The sequence below is a fragment of the Entelurus aequoreus genome, linkage group LG17 (genome assembly GCF_033978785.1).
Source record: "Entelurus aequoreus isolate RoL-2023_Sb linkage group LG17, RoL_Eaeq_v1.1, whole genome shotgun sequence".
Taxonomy (NCBI): domain Eukaryota; kingdom Metazoa; phylum Chordata; class Actinopteri; order Syngnathiformes; family Syngnathidae; genus Entelurus; species Entelurus aequoreus.
Window position 1 is genome coordinate 11,622,946 of NC_084747.1, and position 21,751 is coordinate 11,644,696.

The 21,751-nt window shown below is 39.6% G+C and overlaps 1 protein-coding gene across 3 annotated transcripts in view; it reads left to right on the forward strand.

Annotated features, from left to right (window-relative positions):
* LOC133632361 (zinc finger protein OZF-like) overlaps positions 1 to 7,921 on the forward strand; it is a 30,544-nt gene extending 22,623 nt beyond the window's left edge. Inside the window, exons 2-3 of one of the 3 annotated variants that reach the window (XM_062024745.1) lie at positions 2,378 to 2,515; positions 5,003 to 7,921. In XM_062024745.1, coding sequence (XP_061880729.1) covers positions 2,378 to 2,515; positions 5,003 to 5,736 — 872 coding nt within the window. In that variant the 3' untranslated portion in view covers positions 5,737 to 7,921. Of the gene's footprint in view, positions 1 to 2,377; positions 4,312 to 5,002 lie in introns of those variants that run through there. The other 2 variants (XM_062024743.1, XM_062024744.1) reach the window with 2 other exon arrangements.
* The last annotated feature ends 13,830 nt before the right edge of the window (positions 7,922 to 21,751 follow it).

The window sequence follows — 21,751 nt, forward strand, 5'->3', positions numbered from 1 at the left end:
TCACTACACCGGTATGTTTTTAGCGCGTTCATGGCAGATATAAGTTAGAACTTTACGCTACTTTATATTAGAAATGGAAGCAGCGTCCCATAACAAGAAGATAGTGAAAAAGAAGAAGCTTATCGACTACGGTGTCGGCACGGACTACAGTGGCGGACTTGCGCAAATTTTCAAGACTTATGCAGATCTCAAATACACACCAGCAGGTACCAGAAGGTAAGAAAAGTTGGTTTTGCATAAGTTTTCATTTCATTTTCATTTATTTATTGATTTATTTATTTCAGGCAATGACATAAAAAAAGTACAAAGTTGACAACACATAATAATATAAATTAATATAGTGCAAAAGGTAATGTATAGTATGTAATGCATGATTGTCCAGTTCTGCCTGAAAGGGAGTGGGAAGAAGATAATTTATTTAATCCCACCCCAAGTTCTCCATTCAGTGATTATTCACATGAGTTTCACTCTTACTTTGTTCAAGGATTATAATACAGATGTTGTATCATAGTGGCATTACCACAGGTAACAATAATTATTACACTGTAACAATCATTTGTATCAACAATGTAGGAATAATGAATATACCAACAATGGCATAGCAACATAGCAATAATGGTAATAGACAACATAGCAATAATGGTAATAGACAACATAGCAACAATGGTAATAGACATCATAGCAATAATGTTAATAGACAACATAGCAATAATGGTATTAGACAACATAGCAATAATGGTAATAGACAACATAGCAATAATGGTAATAGACAACATACCAACAATGGTAACAGACAACATAGCAATAATGGTAATAGACAACATAGCAACAATGGTAATAGAAAACATAGCAATAATGGTAATAGACAACATAGTAATAATGGTAATAGACAACATAGCAATAATGGTAATAGACAACATAGCAACAATGGTAATAGACAACATAGCAACAATGGTAATAGACAACATAGCAACAATGGTAATAGACAACATAGCAACAATGGTAATAGACAACATAGCAACAATGGTAATAGACAACATAGCAACAATGATAACAGACAACATAGCAATAATGGTAATAGACAACATAGTAATAATGGTAATAGATAACATAGCAATAATGGTAATAGACAACATAGCAATAATGGTAGTAGACAACATAGCAATAATGGTAATAGACAACATAGCAACAATGGTAATAGACAACATAGCAATAATGGTAATAGACAACATAGTAATAATGGTAATAGACAACATAGCAATAATGGTAATAGACAACATAGCAACAATGGTAATAGACAACATAGCAACAATGGTAATAGACAACATAGCAACAATGGTAATAGACAACATAGCAACAATGGTAATAGACAACATAGCAACAATGGTAATAGACAACATAGCAACAATGGTAACAGACAACATAGCAATAATGGTAATAGACAACATAGTAATAATGGTAATAGATAACATAGCAATAATGGTAATAGACAACATAGCAATAATGGTAGTAGACAACATAGCAATAATGGTAATAGACAACATAGCAACAATGTAATAGACAACATAGCAACAATGGTAATAGACAACATAGCAATAATGGTAATAGACAACATAGCAATAATGGTAAGGAAACATTGAGCACATGTTAACACTTTGAGACAGAGTAATAATATTGTGAAACAAAGCGCCAGATAATGTCTGCTAATGGGTGCCATTTTGGGGTCCTTATACACACACCATAGTAACACTTGTATCTCTGACTACGGTAGCCGTAATGCGCCGACAATCCATCAAGCGGTGCGGCTTCAAAGTCGTACTAAAACATTTTTGACAGATTTTTGAGTGCCGTGTGTAATGTTCTTCATTTCCAAAGGAACATTCAAAGTTGTGGTGTTGTTTACTGGTGTCATATTGCAGTCTACACGTGCCTCTTATGTGTGACTGCCATCTACTGGTCACACTTATCCTTACACCACGTACCAAATAAAATTGCTTCGAGGTCGGTAAGCACAACCAGAATTATTTCTATAAGGCGCACTGTCGATTTTTGAGAAAATTAAAGACTTTTAAGTGCGCCTTATAGTCCGAAAAATATGGTACTGTATTGTGTAAATCATGTCAGAAAAACAACTGTGGCTGAGTCACTGCTGTTGTTTCCTTTGGCGAGACACTTTACCCACCTTGCTGCCTTGAAGGTGTTTAGATTGATGTTTGGTGAGGGGCAGAGAGGCCATTTGGAGAAATTTGTCGATGGGCTGTGGCTAAAGATCGTCTTATATTTAAGTTGAATTATTATAGCCTCAAGCAAAACCACAATATTAAAATCAAAATAAGTTCTTGAATCACAGACCACAAATAATTCTGTTTGTGTTCAGCAGATGTCCAGCAGCTGATTGGTCATCAAGACGAATATCCCCCTCAGCTGCAAGGATGGATCACCACTCCGGAGCAGGAGGATCCACAGCCCCCTCGCATTAAAGCGGAGGAGGACGAACTCGGGATCACTCAGGAAGGCGAGTGTCTTCTCGGGTCAAATGGGGCTGATCTCTCAAGTTTGCCACTGCCTGGTGTCTCTGTGAAGACTGAAGATTATGAAGAGAAACCACCCGAGTCCTCACGGCGTTATCACAGTCCAAGTGAGGAGAGCAGAGGGGCGGAGCCTCCATGCAGCAGCTTACTACAACACAAGACTACAGAAATGGACGGAGACCACTTTGGAGCTCCACTATCAGATAGTGACGATCAAGACAGGGTTGAAGTACCTTTGAGCAGCGATACAGACTGTGAAGATTATATGAGGACTCACACTGACAACAAATATCGAAAATGCTCTAAAAGGAAAACAGTTGGCACCGAATGTTTGACCTGCTCAGTTTGTCTCAGAAGTTTTTTTTATAAGAAAGATTTCGCTCGACACATGAGAACACACACAGGGGAAAAACCCTTTGCTTGTTCTGTTTGTGGTCAAAGATTCGCTCAAAATCCACACTTGATATCACACATGGCAACACACACAAGAGAAAAACCTTTTGTTTGTTCAGTTTGTGGTAAGAGATTTACTCTCAAATCCAATCTGGCGGTACACAGCAGAACGCACACAGGAGAAAAACCCTTTGTTTGTCCAGTTTGCGGAAAGAGATTTACCCTAAAGTCCTATTTGACTGTGCACAGCAGAACACACACGGGAGAAAAACCCTTTGTGTGTTCCGTTTGTGGTAAGACGTTTTCTCAAAAGCCACACCTGATAACGCACATGAGAACACACACGGGAGAAAAACCCTTCACTTGCTCAGTTTGTGGTCAGAGATTCTCTCGGAAGTCGGCGATGGTGATACACATGAGAACACACGCACATTAAAAAACTGGTCAAGGACAGTTGGGTTCAGCCGCATGTAAGAAATAGATTAGATGACGAAATTTGCAGACATTTTTAAGCTACTGTATGTTACACAGGCTTGCTCAGCTTACCACTTCCGAAACAAGTCCATCCAATCCAATGTCTACAATCTCTGAGAAAGCTCAGATACGCCCTTGCATGCACCTGTTTAGTTTTGTACTGGTAAAGAAAACGTAGATTTTTTTTTGTCTCAGGCCCTAAATGACTGTTGTGTGACGTGGAGGGGTGGAGTTGGGTTGATGTGTAGTAAATGAATAAGTTAATAAAGTACTGTAATTAATCTGATTATGAACTCTTTGCTGAGCCCATCGTGATGGCAACGCTTTAGCTGCCGTAAAACCTCCTTCAAAGTTGAAAAAGGCGGAAGATGACAATGCTGAAAGACTATCGCGAGGCAAAAATGCTCATAGATTCAGATTGGCCAGATTTAGTATTTTGACCCTGTTTTTTTACTATAAAGCGAGGCGGGTAGACTCATGAAAGACAGCTCAGTAAAAGAATACGGGGTGTCCACCATCACGTTGTCTTCAGGGAATTTAGGAACTCATCTAGTTTCAGCCAACACCTTACTTAAGCCACACCACGCGATTGTCAGTGAATAAAATGATGTGATGTGTATTGCCGGATCTGCGGATGATGTGAGGGTGTGAATGGCTCAAGGATGACGCCGGTGAGGAATCGTTTAACAAAAAGCTTTATTTGCTCAAGCGAGCGTCACAATAACAGGTGCTGCAGCAAACCTGGAGGAGATGTTGGCCAAATGAAAATGTCTCGCTCTGTCCTTGGGTCAGAGCGTCTTTCTGTATAGCCCCCGTGTTGTTTGCGTCAGCCCCTTTTGTCTAAGTCCAGGCGTCAACATGTCCGGACTTGGTCGGATGCCGAACACATCTGTGCGTTGTCGCTTTGATCGGTTGAGTCGGGTGACCTCAGCCCTGATCTCTACGATCAGTCGGGTGACCTCAGCCCCGATCTCTACTCCGATCGATGGGGGCTCTCTCCAAAATATATGAGAATGAACATTTTAAATAAACTCTTATGAGTGCGGATCAAAATAACATTAAACCTGAAATAAAATGGTATGTACTTATTTTTTATTTTGAATAAATTGATGTATTTTTCCGACTTCAACATCAAAACTTGAACTTTCAGTTTCAAGGCTGTTTTTTTTCCCCAAGTACAAAAATTTTGGCCTTAATTTAGCACCATACAGAAATAAGACAAAAATATTGGTCGATTGTAAACGTTTTAACTAATAACTAAATCGGTTAGTTTTTTGACAATGAGCTCAGAGAGTTTGTTTTTACTTTCATTAAATGTCGACCTGTGAATTAGATTTAATTTCTCTGTGTAGCAACAAAACGAGTGAAAGAGACATAAATGAAATGCACTGCATTGTGTGTCTGCTGTCGTGTCGCTGGGGGAGACACCTTACCTACGTAGCCTCCATGAAGGTGTTTAGATTCATGTTTAATGAGGGGCAAAGAGGCCATTCTGGGAAATTTGCGACAGATCGTCTTATATTTGAGTAAAATTATTATAACCTCAAACAAATACAGCAATTTTTAAAAGACAGACCACAATAAATCCTGTTTGTGTGCTGCAGATGTCCAGCAGCTGATTGGTCATCAAGAAGAATATCCCCCTCAGCCGCAAGAAGGGTTCACCACTTCAAAGCAGGAGGAGCCACAGCCCCCTCGCATTAAAGAAGAGGAGAATGAACTCAGGATCACTCAGAAAGGCGAGTGTCTTCTCGGGTTGAAGAGGGCCGATTTCATAAAGCTGCCACTGACCGGTGACTCTCTGAAGACTGAAGACCATGAGGACCAACCGCCTGAATTCTCACGGCGTCATCACAGTCCAAATAAGGAGAACGGAGGGGCGGAGCCTCCAAGCAGCAGCTTACTACAACACAAGACTACAGAAATGGAAGGAGACCACTTTGGAGCTCCACTGTCAGATAGTGACGCTCAAGACAGGGTTGAAGAACCTTTGGGCATCGATACACACTGTGAAGATATGAGGACTCACACTGACAAGAAACATTCTAAATGCTCGAAAAGGAAGACCGTTGGCACCAAGTGGTTGACCTGCTCTTTTTGTGTCAAAAGCTTTTTCAAGAAGATCGATTTCACTCGACACATGAGAACACACACAGGGGAAAAACCTTTTACTTGTTCGGTTTGCGGTAGGCGATTTACTCTCAAGTCAAATTTGGCCGTGCACATGAGGACGCACACGGGAGAAAAACCTTTTGTTTGTTCCGTGTGTGGCAAGGCATTTTCTCAAAAGCCCCATCTGAGAGGACACATGGGAACTCACTACAGGAAAAGCCTTTAGCCGTTCAGTTTGTAGTGAAAGATTCTCTCGGAAGTCTGCAACGCGCAGGGGAACGCAGACGCGAGAAGAAGCTTGTCAGGGAGAGTTGTGCTCGGCCGCACATGAGATTAAGGTGAGATGATGAAATGTACATACTTTTTCAAGCTACTGTAGATACCACGAGCTTGCTCGGCTTTGTCTTTCCAAAGCAAATCCATCCAATCCAACGTCTACGGTCTGTAAGAAAACTTACACGCGCTCTTGCTTCCACTGGCTTTGTTCTGATTTGTTTCTTTTTGTCTCAAACCCTTAACAATTGTTGTATGACGTGGAAAAGTTCAAAGAACTCCGGCTTATTAGTGATTCCCAGAGCCCCAAAAAAGTCTGCGGGCTATAGAGCGTTTTCTATTGGGGCTCCAGTACTATGGAATGCCCTCCCGAATGCCCTACCTCAGTAGAAGCATTTAAGTGCCATCTTAAAACTCATTTGTATACTCTAGCCTTTAAATAGACCCCCCTTTTAGACCAGTTGATCTGCCGTTTCTTTTCTGCTCTGCCACCCTCTCTTTCGTGGAGGGGGCACAGGTTCTGTGGCCACGCATGAAGCGCTGGCTGTCCAAAGTCCGGACCGCTCGTCTGCACCAGTTGGAGACGTCTCTGCGCTGCTGACCTGTCTTCGCTCAGGATGGTCTCCTGCTATGGACTGGACTCTCACACTATTATGTTAGATCCACTATGGACTGGACTCTCACACTATTATGTTAGATCCACTATGGACTGGACTCTCACAATATTATGCTAAATCCACTCGACGTCCATTGCACCGGTCATCTGCGGCACCCTCCAAGGTTTCTCATTGTCCCATTGGGTTGAGTTTTTCCTTGCCCTGATGTGGGATCTGAGCCGAGGATGTCGTTGTGGCTTGTGCAGCCCTTTGAGACACTCGTGATTTAGGGCTATATAAGTAAACATTGATTGATTGATTGATGGTCTTCCACGAGTCGCTGCACCCTTCTGCAAGAACACTTGATGACTTTGCTGGCACCTTTTATCCAATATCCACTAGCTCTGAGTTCACTTAGTGTTTGGCCAGTGTTGCATTTTCTGGTGACAGTAGTCAAGTATCAGTTGTGTAAAAGTACCTTTCTTGGGTACAATTACTGGATTTTTCAGCTCAACTGTTGAAGAGGATTTTCGCAACCTTCCTCCGACTCTAAGCAAGTCGTGTATAAGAATCTGGTCAAGCTGGTACATTTTTGTGTCCTTTTAGCAGCTTTGCTGAATTTTGGCTGAACCATTGCAGCTCTTCTCCGAAGGGTTCTCTGTGTGCTGCTTGCATGAGTGCAACAGCAGCAGTTTTTCTCTTATCCGCACTTATTGGTTCAGAACTTGTTCTCTCTGCCAGTCTTTAAATCCTGGTAACAACGTTAAGACCTGTATTCTATTCTGAAAGTCTTGAGGATCTTGCAAGTGAGGTGTCTGTAAACTATAGCATGTGCATTTTCTATTAGATTGCACCTGATTTAAAGGCCTACTGAAATGATTTTTTTTTATTTAAACGGGGATAGCAGATCTATTCTATGTGTCATACTTGATCATTTCGCGATATTGCCATATTTTTGCTGAAAGGATTTAGTATAGAACAACGACGATAAAGATTGCAACTTTTGGTATCTGATAAAAAAAAGGCTTGCCCCTACCGGAAGTAGCGTGACGTAGTCAGTTGAACATATACGCAAAGTTCCCTATTGTTTACAATGATGGCCGCATGAAGTGAGAGAGATTCGGACCGAGAAAGCGACAATTTCCCCATTAATTTGAGCGAGGATGAAAGATTTGTGGATGAGTAAAGTGCAAGTGAAGGACTAGTGGGGAGTTGAAGCTATTCAGATAGGGAAGATGCTGTGAGAGCCGGGGGTGACCTGATATTCAGCTGGGAATGACTACAACAGTAAATAAACACAAGACATATATATACTCTATTAGCCACAACACAACCAGGCTTATATTTAATATGCCACAAATTAATCCTGCATAAAAACACCTGCGTGTTTCTAATGCTAGCTCCTAGCTCCTCTGCTAGCTCCTAGCTCCATAGAACACGCCAATACAATTCAAACACCTGATCAACACACACAATCACTCAGCCCAAAAGACCGTTCACCTAACCCAAGGTTCATAAAGCTTATATATTTTTAAAAAGTTACATACATACGCAAAAAAAAGTTGCGCACATACGGTCAAGCGATCAAATGTTTAGAAGCCAAAGCTGCATACTCACAGTAGCACGTCTGCGTCTTTGTCATCCAAATCAAAGTAATCCTGGTAAGAGTCTGTGTTGTCCCAGTTCTCTACAGGCGTCTGTGTAACGAAGTCAAAAGTCCTCCTGGTTAGAGTCTCTGTTATCCGAGTTCTTCCATCTTGACTGCATCTTTCGGGAATGTAAACAAAGAAGCGCCGGCTGTGTACTGTTGTTGCTGACTACGTTCGAAAAATACGTCCATTTCGCACCGACAACTTTCTTCTTTGCTTGCTCAGCTTCCTTCTCCATAATGCAATGAACATAATTGCAACAGATTCACGAACACAGATGTCCAGAATACTGTGGAGTTATGAAATGAAAACAGAGCTTTTTCGTATTGGCTTCAATGTGGAAGGCATACCCGTGTTCCCCGGTCTACGTCACGCACATACGTCATCCTCAGAGGCGTTTCGAACCGGAAGTTTAGCGGCAAATTTAAAATGTCACTTTATAAGTTAACCCGGCCGTATTGGCATGTGTTATAATGTTAAGATTTCATCATTGATATATAAACTATCAGACTGCGTGGTCGCTAGTAGTGGGTTTCAGTAGGCCTTTAAATATAACCCAGGGCCCAAAACTCTGGAGGAGGTTTTTCCATCGAAAAGCACATGAGCATTATCTGATAGGAGCGGCCATTTATAGAATTAGTGATGAGGGGTTTATTAGTTTTCAGCAGTTGTACAAACAACTGGGCTTTGTCCAGACTTGCCGGTCCCAAGACTAGCACAACACAGAAGATGTGTTTTTATGTAAGGGATACTTAAGGAGAAGTTGTCTTGGTAGAAAGAGAGAGAGAAATATCAGGCCCATACTTCTTCTCCTGGAAGCTGCAGTTCCAGTCCGAGGCTCGCATGCCCAAATAAAGCTTTGTTCAACGATTCCTCACCGGCGTCGTCTTTGATCGATGCACAACACCAGGTCGTCCTCAGGTCCAAACGGGGATGACTAGACCAGCAATATACAACACAAGAAAGCTGTCGTTTTCAAGGGCATTCGTCATTAAAGCCTTCACCTGGGGGCATCACTAGGTTTTAAGAATGATTCACAGGATGCTAGAAAAAAACGTATTTTTACTCACAACTTTGTGGCACTGTATCAGATGGACACAACAAACACTGAATACATCAAAATGGATGAAACGGGAACTGGAAGAAAGCCTTAGTCATCTTTGGTAAGCATTAGATGGCCCAAACAAATAAGGACAGTGTTGTTGCATGGTAAAGCTAGCAGGCAATTGGGGCGGTATAGCTCAGTTGGTAGAGTGGCCGTGCCAGCAACTTGAGGGTTCCAGGTTCGATCCCCGCTTCCGCCATCCTAGTCACTGCCATTGTGTCCTTGGGCAAGACACTTTACCCACCTTCTCCCGGTGCCCACCCACACTGGTTTAAATGTAACTTAGATATTGGGTTTCACTACGTAAAAGCGCTTTGAGTCACGAGAGAAAAGCGCTATATAAATATAATTCACTTCACTTCACAACTTCCAAACAGGGAACGATTGGGCAGATGTTAGCAGTGTAAATGTACTTGCGGAGCACCACAGAGTTGACCTGAAAACAGAGAAGGTTCTGGTGGAAAGAAACCTTTTCAGATTTTCTGTAATGTGGGCGTTGGTGGAACGGATTGGATTGCATAATAGGCGTTGATTAAAATAAAGGGTCTCCACTCCACCAATGTCGTCTCTATTTTTTTGTGTCTGAGCAAACGCAAAATCTCCCTGAGCATTCAGTGGAGCATATGTGAACAACATCAAAAGTACACGTTGTGGCCATACCAGCAACACACCTCTCCTAGACCTGACATCATAACAAGTCAAATGTCTTATTATTGTGATCAAATGGCAACAGTGACATTATTATTTTCTAATAAAAGTGATTTTTCTTGCTTACAATGAGAATGACAACGCAATCTTGTTTTCCATGAGCTCTGTACCAGTATTGTATGTCTGGGCGGGGGTCCTGCTTTGGAAAGCATTTGCACCACTTTTGGAGATCCCATTTAGTTCCCGCTTAAAACATTCACATGTTGCACAATGAGATGTTAGGATAAAGTTTATATTTCTGTACCTTTCTGTCTGTAAAATATATTCTTTTTTTTTTGGTGCATTTCTATAGTAACAGCATTTCATGATTAATATCCACGTTCTTAGTAAATGACAGTAGAATAAGCACACATCTGATTGAAGTCACAGTGTAACCACCTGGCATTTGCACTTCGTGTGTGGTGATGGAGATGTCCGACTTTTTGTGTGGCCGTAAACGCATCAGTGGCTGAATAATGAATAATGACAGGTCATTGGAAAAACAGGTTGCCTCTCTATTGAAGCTATTATCTTATATATCTGATGTATGACACGGAAAGACTTATAAAGTTTGCAAATTAATAGGTATGATCAAAATAGTATAAATCTCAGAGATTCTCGAGTCATTTTGTAAGAAAATGAGGAAGCCAGTCATGTGACGTAGAGGTTGGAACCGCAGATCCCTTCCCCATCAACAGCAATGCAAATCATGCAGACTTTGTGCGAGCCAACAACGATTACTTTGGTAAAAATGCTGATCCAGAACCTTATGATGTTGATCCTGAATGGGGGCTGCAAGTTTTAGAAGCTCTGCTAAACAGATCCAACTTGAGTAAAACACTAAGCATCATGTAGCAGTATTGCTAAGTACTGCACGAGAAATATAAACTACGAACATAAAACAATCGCTTACTGTAAGATGTCTGCTCTCACTGCGATGACGAATTGAATGTCACAGATGAACAATTTCTAGATTAATGGCTGAATCCTAATATCCAGATTAGAGGCATGATTTATAGACGCGAGGACATATCTGCCGGCTCACAGTAAATGTAGCAGAGGGCTACTTAGATGTTTGTTTAATTGTGCCGCTAAAAATAGGTTGTCTGCGTTAGCGCTTAAAATAACATTGCTAATATTTGGTTGATATTCAAGTCACGATGTGTATAAAGAGTATTGTTGGTGGGTTTGGATGGTTATTTATAATAATAGTATTAATAATTAATTACATTTGTAATGCACTACATTTGTTTGATTCTCAAAGTGCTACAAAGTATTAAAAAAATTAAATGTTAAAAATAGAAAGCTGGATTATATAATAGAAAATTTAAATAGAAATAAAAACATGAAAACACTGGATAAACAGATAAGCAAGCAGTGTATTTAAAAACAAGAAGGCAGAGGAATGAGAAAAAAGGTGGGGTTTTAGTCCCTTCTTAAAACGGTCGACCGACTGTGGTGCTCTAAGATGGTTTAGAGGATTTTGTGGGCAAAATAGAGAGCCCCCAGTGACTACATTAACAGACTTTTTATGTATGTATTTATGTACGACTTAGAATACATTAAAAAAAACAAAAACGTATTCAATGTCTTATTTAGAGATTGTGAATGATAGACAGCAGATCTCTGTCTAAAGTTTGCATATTTCCAGTATGACTAATCTAATAATATGGTCAGAGTGCAGAAGCGTTACTCCAGTGACGTCAGTCTGCGGAAATAGTCGAAGGTATTTGGAGCGGAATATTCAAAATGGCTGACTGAATTTGTGATGTTTAAACAACGTTTTTTAATGCTTTGCGGATTGTAAATATGATTGGATACAATCAAGCGTATGATGTCAACTTATTTTTCCACTCTACTAGTACTTTGAACTCATATTCCTGCATATTTATATTAAATTTGTCTGCACTTTTTTGTTAAAAAAAAGAAAATCTATGGTTCTCGCCTGGAAAAGGGTGGAGTGCCATCTCCGAGTTGGGGAGGAGACTTTGCCCCAAGTGGAGGAGTTCAAGTACCTCGGAGTCTTGTTCACGAGTGAGGGAAGAGTGGATGGTGAGATCGACAGGCGGATCGGTGCGGCGTCTTCAGTAATGCGGACGCTGTATCGATCCGTTGTGGTGAAGAAGGAGCTGAGCCGGAAGGCAAAGCTCTCAATTTACAGGTAGATCTACGTTCCCATCCTCACCTATGGTCATGAGCTTTGGGTTATGACCGAAAGGACAAGATTACGGGTACAAGCGGCCCAAATGAGTTTCCTCCGCCGGGTGGCGGGTCTCTCCCTTAGAGATAGGGTGAGAAGCTCTGTCATCCGGGGGGGAGCTCAAAGTAAAGCCGCTGCTCCTCCACATGGAGAGGAGCCAGATGAGGTGGTTCGGGCATCTGCTCAGGATGTCACCCGGACGCCTCCCTAGGGAGGCGTTTCGGTGGCACGTCCGACCGGTAGGAGGCCACGGGGAAGACCCAGGACACATTGGGAAGACTATGTCTCCCAGCTGGCCTGGGAACGCCTCGGGATCCCCCGGGAGGAGCTGGACCAAGTGGCTGGGGAGAGGGAAGTCTGGGCTTCTCTGCTTAGCTTCTTGGTCACCAATGAGACGTTCGGGGACATGCAAAGTTGTAGCAATATCTTGTTTTCATAAAAAAAGTCCAGTGAACCAGTTTGAATCCATCCGTTCTGCCACTTTGAGACCTCCAGAGGCCCGGTGTCTGTTGTGTTTCTTATTTTCTAGTCACGGTTTGCATCAAAAACATGACAACGCTGAGCTTCATTCTTTATGTAGCCAAGCACAACCTGCAAATCTGTCCAGAAAGATTCTTCAACTCGAGCTCTGATCTGAGGAAGCGACTTATTCCAGCAGCTGCTGCTAGCTCCGGGCGTGAGACGGTGACAACGTTCAAGGGTGCCACTCCAGCCTTCTCCGGGACAAGTGTACAATGTACTTTTTCTTCTGCTAAAATCCTTATTTGTCCATAACCACCACTGCTGGGATCTGAAATATGATGCAGCTTTGTACTGGACCAAGGTCTTCAGGAATGAGGCGTCTTAGTATTTGACTTATTTGAAGGTTTTCCAGGTCATGAAGCTACAGTATATTTCCCCCTTGGTCTTGAGTGGAAGAAGGTCAGATTCACCCCATCCAACACCACACTGCACATTTCTTGCCGCACTTGTCTACCAGTCAAAATGTAGAGGGAGAGAATCACAATAGTTTTTATTGCCATTGTTTGAGATCGGGTTCACAAACTAGGAATTTTACTTGGTGCAATCATGCAACATAAAACACATAAAAGACAGAATAGAATTTACATGAGCTGTAACTGAGCTATCAGATCTCGTTATTGTTCATGTGCCTGATGGCCGAGGGGAAAAAACTGTTTAGGTGGCGGGAGGTGTGGGTCTGGATGGACCGTAGTCTCCTGCCTGAGGGGAAGGGGAGAATAGTTTGTGTCCAGGGTGAGAAGAGTCAGCTGTGATCCCACCCACACACCTCATGGTCCTGGAGGAGAACAGGTCCTGGAGGGGTGGGAGTTTAAATGACAAATAAATGATAAATGGGTTATACTTGTGTAGCACTTTTTTACCTTCAAGGTACTCAAAGCGCTTTGACAGTGTAGTGGATTGTCCGAAGCTTAAACAGGCAACAAAAGTAGTTTAGTACAACAAATTTATTTACCCATTATCAGAAGTGCAGGTTGAATTAAGTTGGCCGTGCAAACAGACCACATGTTACTCCGGAGCAAACAAGACACACACAAGCCAAAATCACTCTCGAGTTCCGGTCTTCTGCCATTTTTTATATGTCTCTTGTGCATCATTGTTTGTTATCTAAATGCGTCAATGTCTTGTTGTTTTCCCTATCTGTTCCCAAAACAACTCGAATCCTTTAGACAGTCAACACATTCTGTAGACAGGTTGGCACGACTTAATATTCACTTTTGTCCCACAACTGGTCCATTCAATGGCACAAAATACAAGAGAATTGAAAATGAGCGGACATTCTTAAAAGACAAGAAATATAGGTCAAAAGGTCAGAAATTCTACGACACAGTATTTCCACATTCACCCATTCACACACACATTCACACACTGATGGCGGGAGCTGCCATGCAAGGCGCTAACCAGCACCCATCAGGAGCAAGGGTGAAGTGTCTTGCCCAAGGACACAACGGACGTGACTAGGATGGTAGAAGGTGGGGATTGAACCCCAGTAACCAGCAAACCTCCGATTGCCGGCACGGCCACTCTACCAACTTCGCCACGCCGTCCCCAATCACCTTCTCAGCAGCATGTACGATCCACACGGTGATGGAAGAGGTGAGGATGGACTCGATGGTGGCTGAGTAGAACTGCACCAGCATCTCGGTCGGCACCTTCAGTTTCTTCAGCCGCCGCAGGAAGTACATCCTCTGCTGGGCCTTCTTGACGAGGGAGCTGATGGTCGGCTCCCACTTGAGGTCCTGGGGGATGGTGGTGCCCAAGAAACGGATGGAGACCACAATGGAGACGGGTGTGGGAGAGTCAATCAGGGTGAGGGGGGATGGTGGGGCTTTGACTTTCCTGAAGTCCAAGATCATCTCCACTGTTTTCTGGGCGTTCAGCTCCAGGTTGTTGAGGCTGCACCAGGACGCCAGCCGGTCCACCTCTCTCCTGTAATATCTTTGGAATATCTTTTCTAACACTGTAAGCCAGGCATGTCCAAAGTCCGGCCCGTGGGCCAATCACGGCCTGCGGTCAGATTTCATACAGCCCGCAGCTTCGGTCTTATAATGTATTATTTATGGCCCGCCTGCACTGTCAAACAGAATAAATAAATCATAAAACTTGAAACTGTAAATCCTCCTTTCACCAAATGGCGGCAGCACCACTTTAATACTATCAGCCTCTGCATCCATGCCGCGAACCCCTCTCCGCTCATTTCTGCCATGGCCACTGCAAAGAAAACGAGGAAAGTTGACAGTGAGGGCCGCCGCTTTCAAGAGAGATGGGAATTACAATACTTCTTCACCGAAAATCGAGGCAATTGTGTTTGTGTAATTTGTAAAGAGACGGTTGCCTTGTTTAAGGATTTCAACGTAAAGAGACTCTACCAGACTAAACATGCAACTACGACAAGCTAACAGGGAGTGACCGTGCTGAAAAAGTGAAGCAGCTCCAAGCTGCGCTGGCATGGCAACAGCGATTCTTCACGCGGGCCTGTGAGTCAAAAGAAAATGTCACCAAAGTAAGCTACGAAGTGGCCATGTTAACAGTTAGAGATGCTACCTCAGTAGAAGCATTTAAGTCCCATCTTAAAACTCATTTGTATAATCTAGCCTTTATATAGACCCCCCTTTTTTAGACCAGTTGATCTGCCGTTTCTTTTCTTCTCTCCTCTTCTCCCCTGTCCCTTGCGAGGGGGAGTTTATCAAGGATGGCCATGGATGAAGTGCTGGCTGTCCAGAGTCGGGACCCCGGGTGGACCACTAGCCTGTTGCATCGGTTGGGGACATCTCTGCGCTGCTGACCCGTCTCCGCTCGGGATGGTTTCCTGTTGGCCCCGCTGTGGACTGGACTCCCGCTGATGTGTTGGATCCACTGTGGACTGGACTTTCACAATGTTATGTCAGACCCACTCGACATCCATTGCTTTCGGTCTCCCCTAGAGGGGGGGGGTTACCCACATATGCGGTCCTCTCCAAGGTTTCTCATAGTCATTCACCGACGTCCCACTGGGGTGAGTTTTTCCTTGCCCGTATGTGGGCTCTGTACCGAGGATGTCGTTGTGGCTTGTACAGCCCTTTGAGACACTTGTGATTTAGGGCTATATAAATAAACATTGATTGATTGATTGATTAATAGCTAAACATGGCAAACCTTTTACTGAAGGTACATGTATCAAAGACTGTGTTATGAAAATGGTGGAGAACATTTGCCCTGAGAAGAAGCAAGAATTTGTGAATGTTTTCCTGGCTCGTAACACCGTGGCACGGAGAGTTGAGGACATATCGTCGGATATTCAGTAGAAGCATTTAAGTCCCGTCTTAAAACTCATTTGTATACTCTAGCCTTTAAATAGACTCCCTTTTAGACCAGTTGTTCTGCCGTTTTCTTTTCTCCTCTGCCCTCTCGCTGGGTTATTCCGGTTCCGGTGACCATGGATGAGGTACTGGCTGTCCAGAGCTGAGACCTGGGGTGGACCGCTCGCCTGTGCATCGGTTGGGGACGTCTCTGCGCTACTGACCTGTCTCCGCTCGGGATGGTCTTCTGCTGGCCCCACTAGGGACTGGACTCTCACTGTTATGTTGGATCCACTATGGACTGTACTTAGAGGGGGGGTTACCCACATATGCGATCCTCCCCAAGGTTTCTCATAGTCGTTCACATCGACGTCCCTTGTGTGGGCTCTGTGCCGAGGATGTCGTTGTGGCTTGTGCAACCCTTTGAGACTTTTGTGATTCAGGGCTATATAAATAAACATTGATTGATTGATATTCAGAGACAACTGGGGGGCAGGGGAGAGGCTTTTGATTATTTCTCATTAGCCTGCGAGGAAAGCACAGATGCATCTGACACTGCACAGCTACTGATTTTTTTAAGAGGAGTTGACAACAACATGAACGTAACAGAGGAGCTGCTGGACCTCCAAAGCATGAAAGGCCAAACCAGAGGATCGGATTCATTCGTTTCTGTTTGTGAAGCTGTTGATGATATGAAACTACCATGGAGTAAAGTTTCGGGGATCATTACCGATGGTGCGCCTGCCATGGCTGGTGAGCGAAGTGGATTGTCCACACTGATCTGCAATAAAGTCAGCGAAGAAGGAAGTAACGCCATTAAACTTCACTGTATAATTCACCAGCAGGCTCTCTGCGCCGTCCATCAGGGGGCGCCACGCCAGTGCCACAAATGTTGGAGAAAAAAATAAAAAAAGTAGGTACTATTATTTCTAAATACAAAAAATAATCCCACGTTAATTAAAATGCAAAGTAAAGCCTATTTAATAGAAATATTATTTGTTACAACATTACACCCCCTTCCCCCCGCACGGTGCGCCCCCTCCCTTCCCGTATCATGACTGTTTATGGACATCACCGCGTCAAAAAATCAACACAAGATGTCAAAACGGCCAAAACTGTCAGGTGTGTAACGACGGGGTCGCATCGTGGTGCGAGGTGTTCTCCCAGAGATGCAGACGGCTTCGGACACACCGTGCAGGTAGGAAAATTATTTATTTAAGCAAATAAATCATAGCAGGGAAAAAAAACAAAGACGTGTACATAGCACAAAAGACAAAAACAAAGGGACTAGCATGGGAGCTAGCAAGCAAAATAATATAGCATGAAAGCTAGCAGGAATCGAAGAAATCGTTAGCTGTTGCATAAAAGCAAACTAGCAAGCCAGGCCGAGTGAGGCCCGGGCAAAGACTAAATAGCCCTCTGATTAGCGCTCGGGCAACAGGTGTGCGTCCCGAATGCTAACCAGAGGCAGGTGAGCACAATCTGCCGTCATGGCAACAGAAACAAAAACAAGGTGCTGAAAACACACGTGACACTGAAAAGTAAACAAACTGTGATCCGAGCAGCGGATCCTAACAAGGTGCCCAGGGAAGAAAAAAGAGAAAAGAAGAGGAGGAGAAACGAGAAAAAGACAGAGGTAGCAGGTAGGTAACGTTAGCCTACATGAAATTATTTGTCTGTTACAGAATGTGATAGTAACCTGGCTTTTTGGCATTAAGCTAATGTTACATGATTCTGCAATTGCTAATCAATAAATAGCTAGTTCTGTTTTAACGTCGGGTTAATATTGTGGAGGGGGCTAAATTGTTATGGAAAATAATAATGTAACGTTAGGTAATTACAGTACTCCCACCTTACATTCCTCAGGGACATTTGTATTAGATCTTATAAGCAGGTGTTTTCTGTTGACATTGTTATTGCCTTCTGGTTAGCTAATGTTTGCCCTGCAGGTAATAGTCACTTTTCCACCCCTTTATATATTAGGTATAGTTGTAAGCCTAGTTGTTAAAGTGCACATCATTAATGTTAATTAAGCAATATCACATGAGAGGGAATGCTGTTTTTTAATTTGAGCACTGCTGTGATTCGGTTAAAGATAATCATAACATAACATTCTCATATAATATGTTAATTTGCTTTCTTTAAGTAAAAAAAAAAGGTCAAAGGCAAAGCTATTCGGTTTCTTGTGAGTATATACACTTCACTGCCGATGTGGGGGTGGGGGGGGCGCCACCTAAAATCTTGCCTAGGGCGCCAGATTGGTTAGGGCCAAACATCTCAAATTTGATCATGTTATGAAACCAGTGGTAAAGGTAATCAATTCTATTCGCTCTAAAGCACTAAACCACCGCCAGTTTAAGCAGTTCTTGCTTGACATTCAGGCAGAATACGGAGACGTAATATATCATAATGATGTGAGGTGGCTAAGTCGGGGGTCCGCACTGCAGCGGTTTTTCTCTCTCAGAGAGCAAACAGGTGAAATATAACAAGAACATGTTGCAATGTTTACTCTAATAACACAAAGCTGCCATGCAGGCTGTTTCTTTCTTAAAAAAAAAAAGAAAAAAGAATCAAAATCAATTTCATTATGAATTATTGACCTATTCAAGGCTCTGTCACGCCAATTTTCTTCCCATCACAAAAACCTTCCTAACCCCCATTTACTTCCGGGGTCATTTCCGCTTACGTCAGTTCCTCTTACTTACGTCATTTCCTCTTACTTACATCATTTCCTCTCACGTCATTGCCAGCGATCGATAAATCCAAATCTCCTGAAAATGGTGGTATCACTGGATGATATTCCTCTTTATGTGTCCCAGGGGACTTATGTCAAACACCAGCAGGCTTCGCAACATTTCAAGCGGAGTCTTCGTGGTAACGTGCAAAAAATATGAATTAATATATAATACTGTTAAATGTCTGTACTACTTTAAATCAACATTATTGTTGAAACCATTTCACTAATATTAATTAATATATAATACTGTTAAATGTCTGTACTACTTTAAATCAACATTATTGTTGAAATCATTTCACTAATATTAATTAATATATAATACTGTTAAATGTCTGTACTTTAAATCAACATTATTGTTGAAACCATTTCACTAATATTAATTAATATATAATAATGTTAAATATCTGTACTTTAAATCAACATTATTGTTGAAACCATTTCACTAATATTAATTAATATATAATACTGTTAAATGTCTGTACTTTAAATCAACATTATTGTTGAAACCATTTCACTAATATTAATTAATATATAATACTGTTAAATGTCTGTACTTTAAATCAACATTATTGTTGAAAACATTTCAGTAATACTAATTAATATATAATGTTAAATGTCTGTACTTTAAATCAACATTATTGTTGAAACCATTTCACTAATATTAATTAATATATAATACTGTTAAATGTCTGTACTTTAAATCAACATTATTGTTGAAACCATTTCACTAATATTAATTAATATATAATACTGTTAAATGTCTGTACTACTTTAAATCAACATTATTGTTGAAACCATTTCACTAATATTAATTATTATATAATAATGTTAAATGTCTGTACTTTAAATCAACATTATTGTTGAAACCATTTCACTAATATTAATTAATATATAATACTGTTAAATGTCTGTACTACTTTAAATCAACATTATTGTTGAAACCATTTCACTAATATGAATTAATATATAATACTGTTAAATGTCTGTACTTTAAATCAACATTATTGTTGAAACCATTTCACTAATATTAATTAATATATAATACTGTTAAATGTCTGTACTACTTTAAATCAACATTATTGTTGAAACCATTTCACTAATATTAATTAATACATAATACTGTTAAATTTCTGTACTTTAAATCAACATTATTGTTGAAACCATTTCAGTAATACTAATTAATATATAATGTTAAATGTCTGTACTACTTTAAATCAACATTATTGTTGAAACCATTTCACTAATATTAATTAATATATAATAATGTTAAATATCTGTACTACTTTAAATCAACATTATTGTTGAAACCATTTCACTAATATTAATTAATATATAATAGTGTTAAATGTCTGTACTTTAAATCAACATTATTGTTGAAACCATTTCACTAATATTAATTAATATATAATACTGTTAAATGTCTGTACTACTTTAAATCAACATTATTGTTGAAACCATTTCACTAATATTAATTAATATATAATACTGTTAAATGTCTGTACTACTTTAAATCAACATTATTGTTGAAACCATTTCACTAATATTAATTATTATATAATAATGTTAAATGTCTGTACTTTAAATCAACATTATTGTTGAAACCATTTCACTAATATTAATTAATATATAATAATGTTAAATGTCTGTACTTTAAATCAACATTATTGTTGAAACCATTTCACTAATATTAATTAATATATAATACTGTTAAATGTCTGTACTACTTTAAATCAACATTATTGTTGAAACCATTTCACTAATATTAATTATTATATAATAATGTTAAATGTCTGTACTTTAAATCAACATTATTGTTGAAACCATTTCACTAATATTAATTAATATATAATACTGTTAAATGTCTGTACTTTAAATCAACATTATTGTTGAAACCATTTCACTAATATTAATTAATAACTAATACTGTTAAATGTCTATACTACTTTAAATCAACATTATTGTTGAAACCATTTCACTAATATTAATTAATACATAATACTGTTAAATTTCTGTACTACTTTAAATCAACATTATTGTTGAAACCATTTCACTAATATTAATTAATATATAATACTGTTAAATGTCTGTACTTTAAATCAACATTATTGTTGAAACCATTTCACTAATATTAATTAATATATAATACTGTTAAATGTCTGTACTACTTTAAATCAACATTATTGTTGAAACATTTCACTAATATTAATTAATATATAATACTGTTAAATGTCTGTACTACTTTAAATCAACATTATTGTTGAAACCATTTCACTAATATTAATTAATAACTAATACTGTTAAATGTCTATACTACTTTAAATCAACATTATTGTTGAAACCATTTCACTAATATTAATTAATACATAATACTGTTAAATTTCTGTACTTTAAATCAACATTATTGTTGAAACCATTTCAGTAATACTAATTAATATATAATGTTAAATGTCTGTACTACTTTAAATCAACATTATTGTTGAAACCATTTCACTAATATTAATTAATATATAATACTGTTAAATGTCTGTACTACTTTAAATCAACATTATTGTTGAAACCATTTCACTAATATTAATTAATATATAATACTGTTAAATGTCTGTACTACTTTAAATCAACATTATTGTTGAAACCATTTTACTAATATTAATTAATATATAATAATGTCAAATGTCTGTACTTTAAATCAACATTATTGTTGAAACCATTTCAGTAATACTAATTAATATATAATACTGTTAAATGTCTGTACTACTTTAAATCAACATTATTGTTGAAACCATTTCACTAATATTAATTAATATATAATACTGTTAAATGTCTGTACTACTTCAAATCAACATTATTGTTGAAACCATTTCACTAATATTAATTAATATATAATACTGTTAAATGTCTGTACTACTTTAAATCAACATTATTGTTGAAACCATTTCACTAATATTAATTAATATATAATACCTGTTAAATGTCTGTACTTTAAATCAACATTATTGTTGAAACCATTTCACTAATATTAATTAATATATAATACTGTTAAATGTCTGTACTTTAAATCAACATTATTGTTGAAACCATTTCACTAATATTAATTAATATATAATACTGTTAAATGTCTGTACTACTTTAAATCAACATTATTGTTGAAACCATTTCACTAATATTAATTAATATATAATACTGTTAAATGTCTGTAC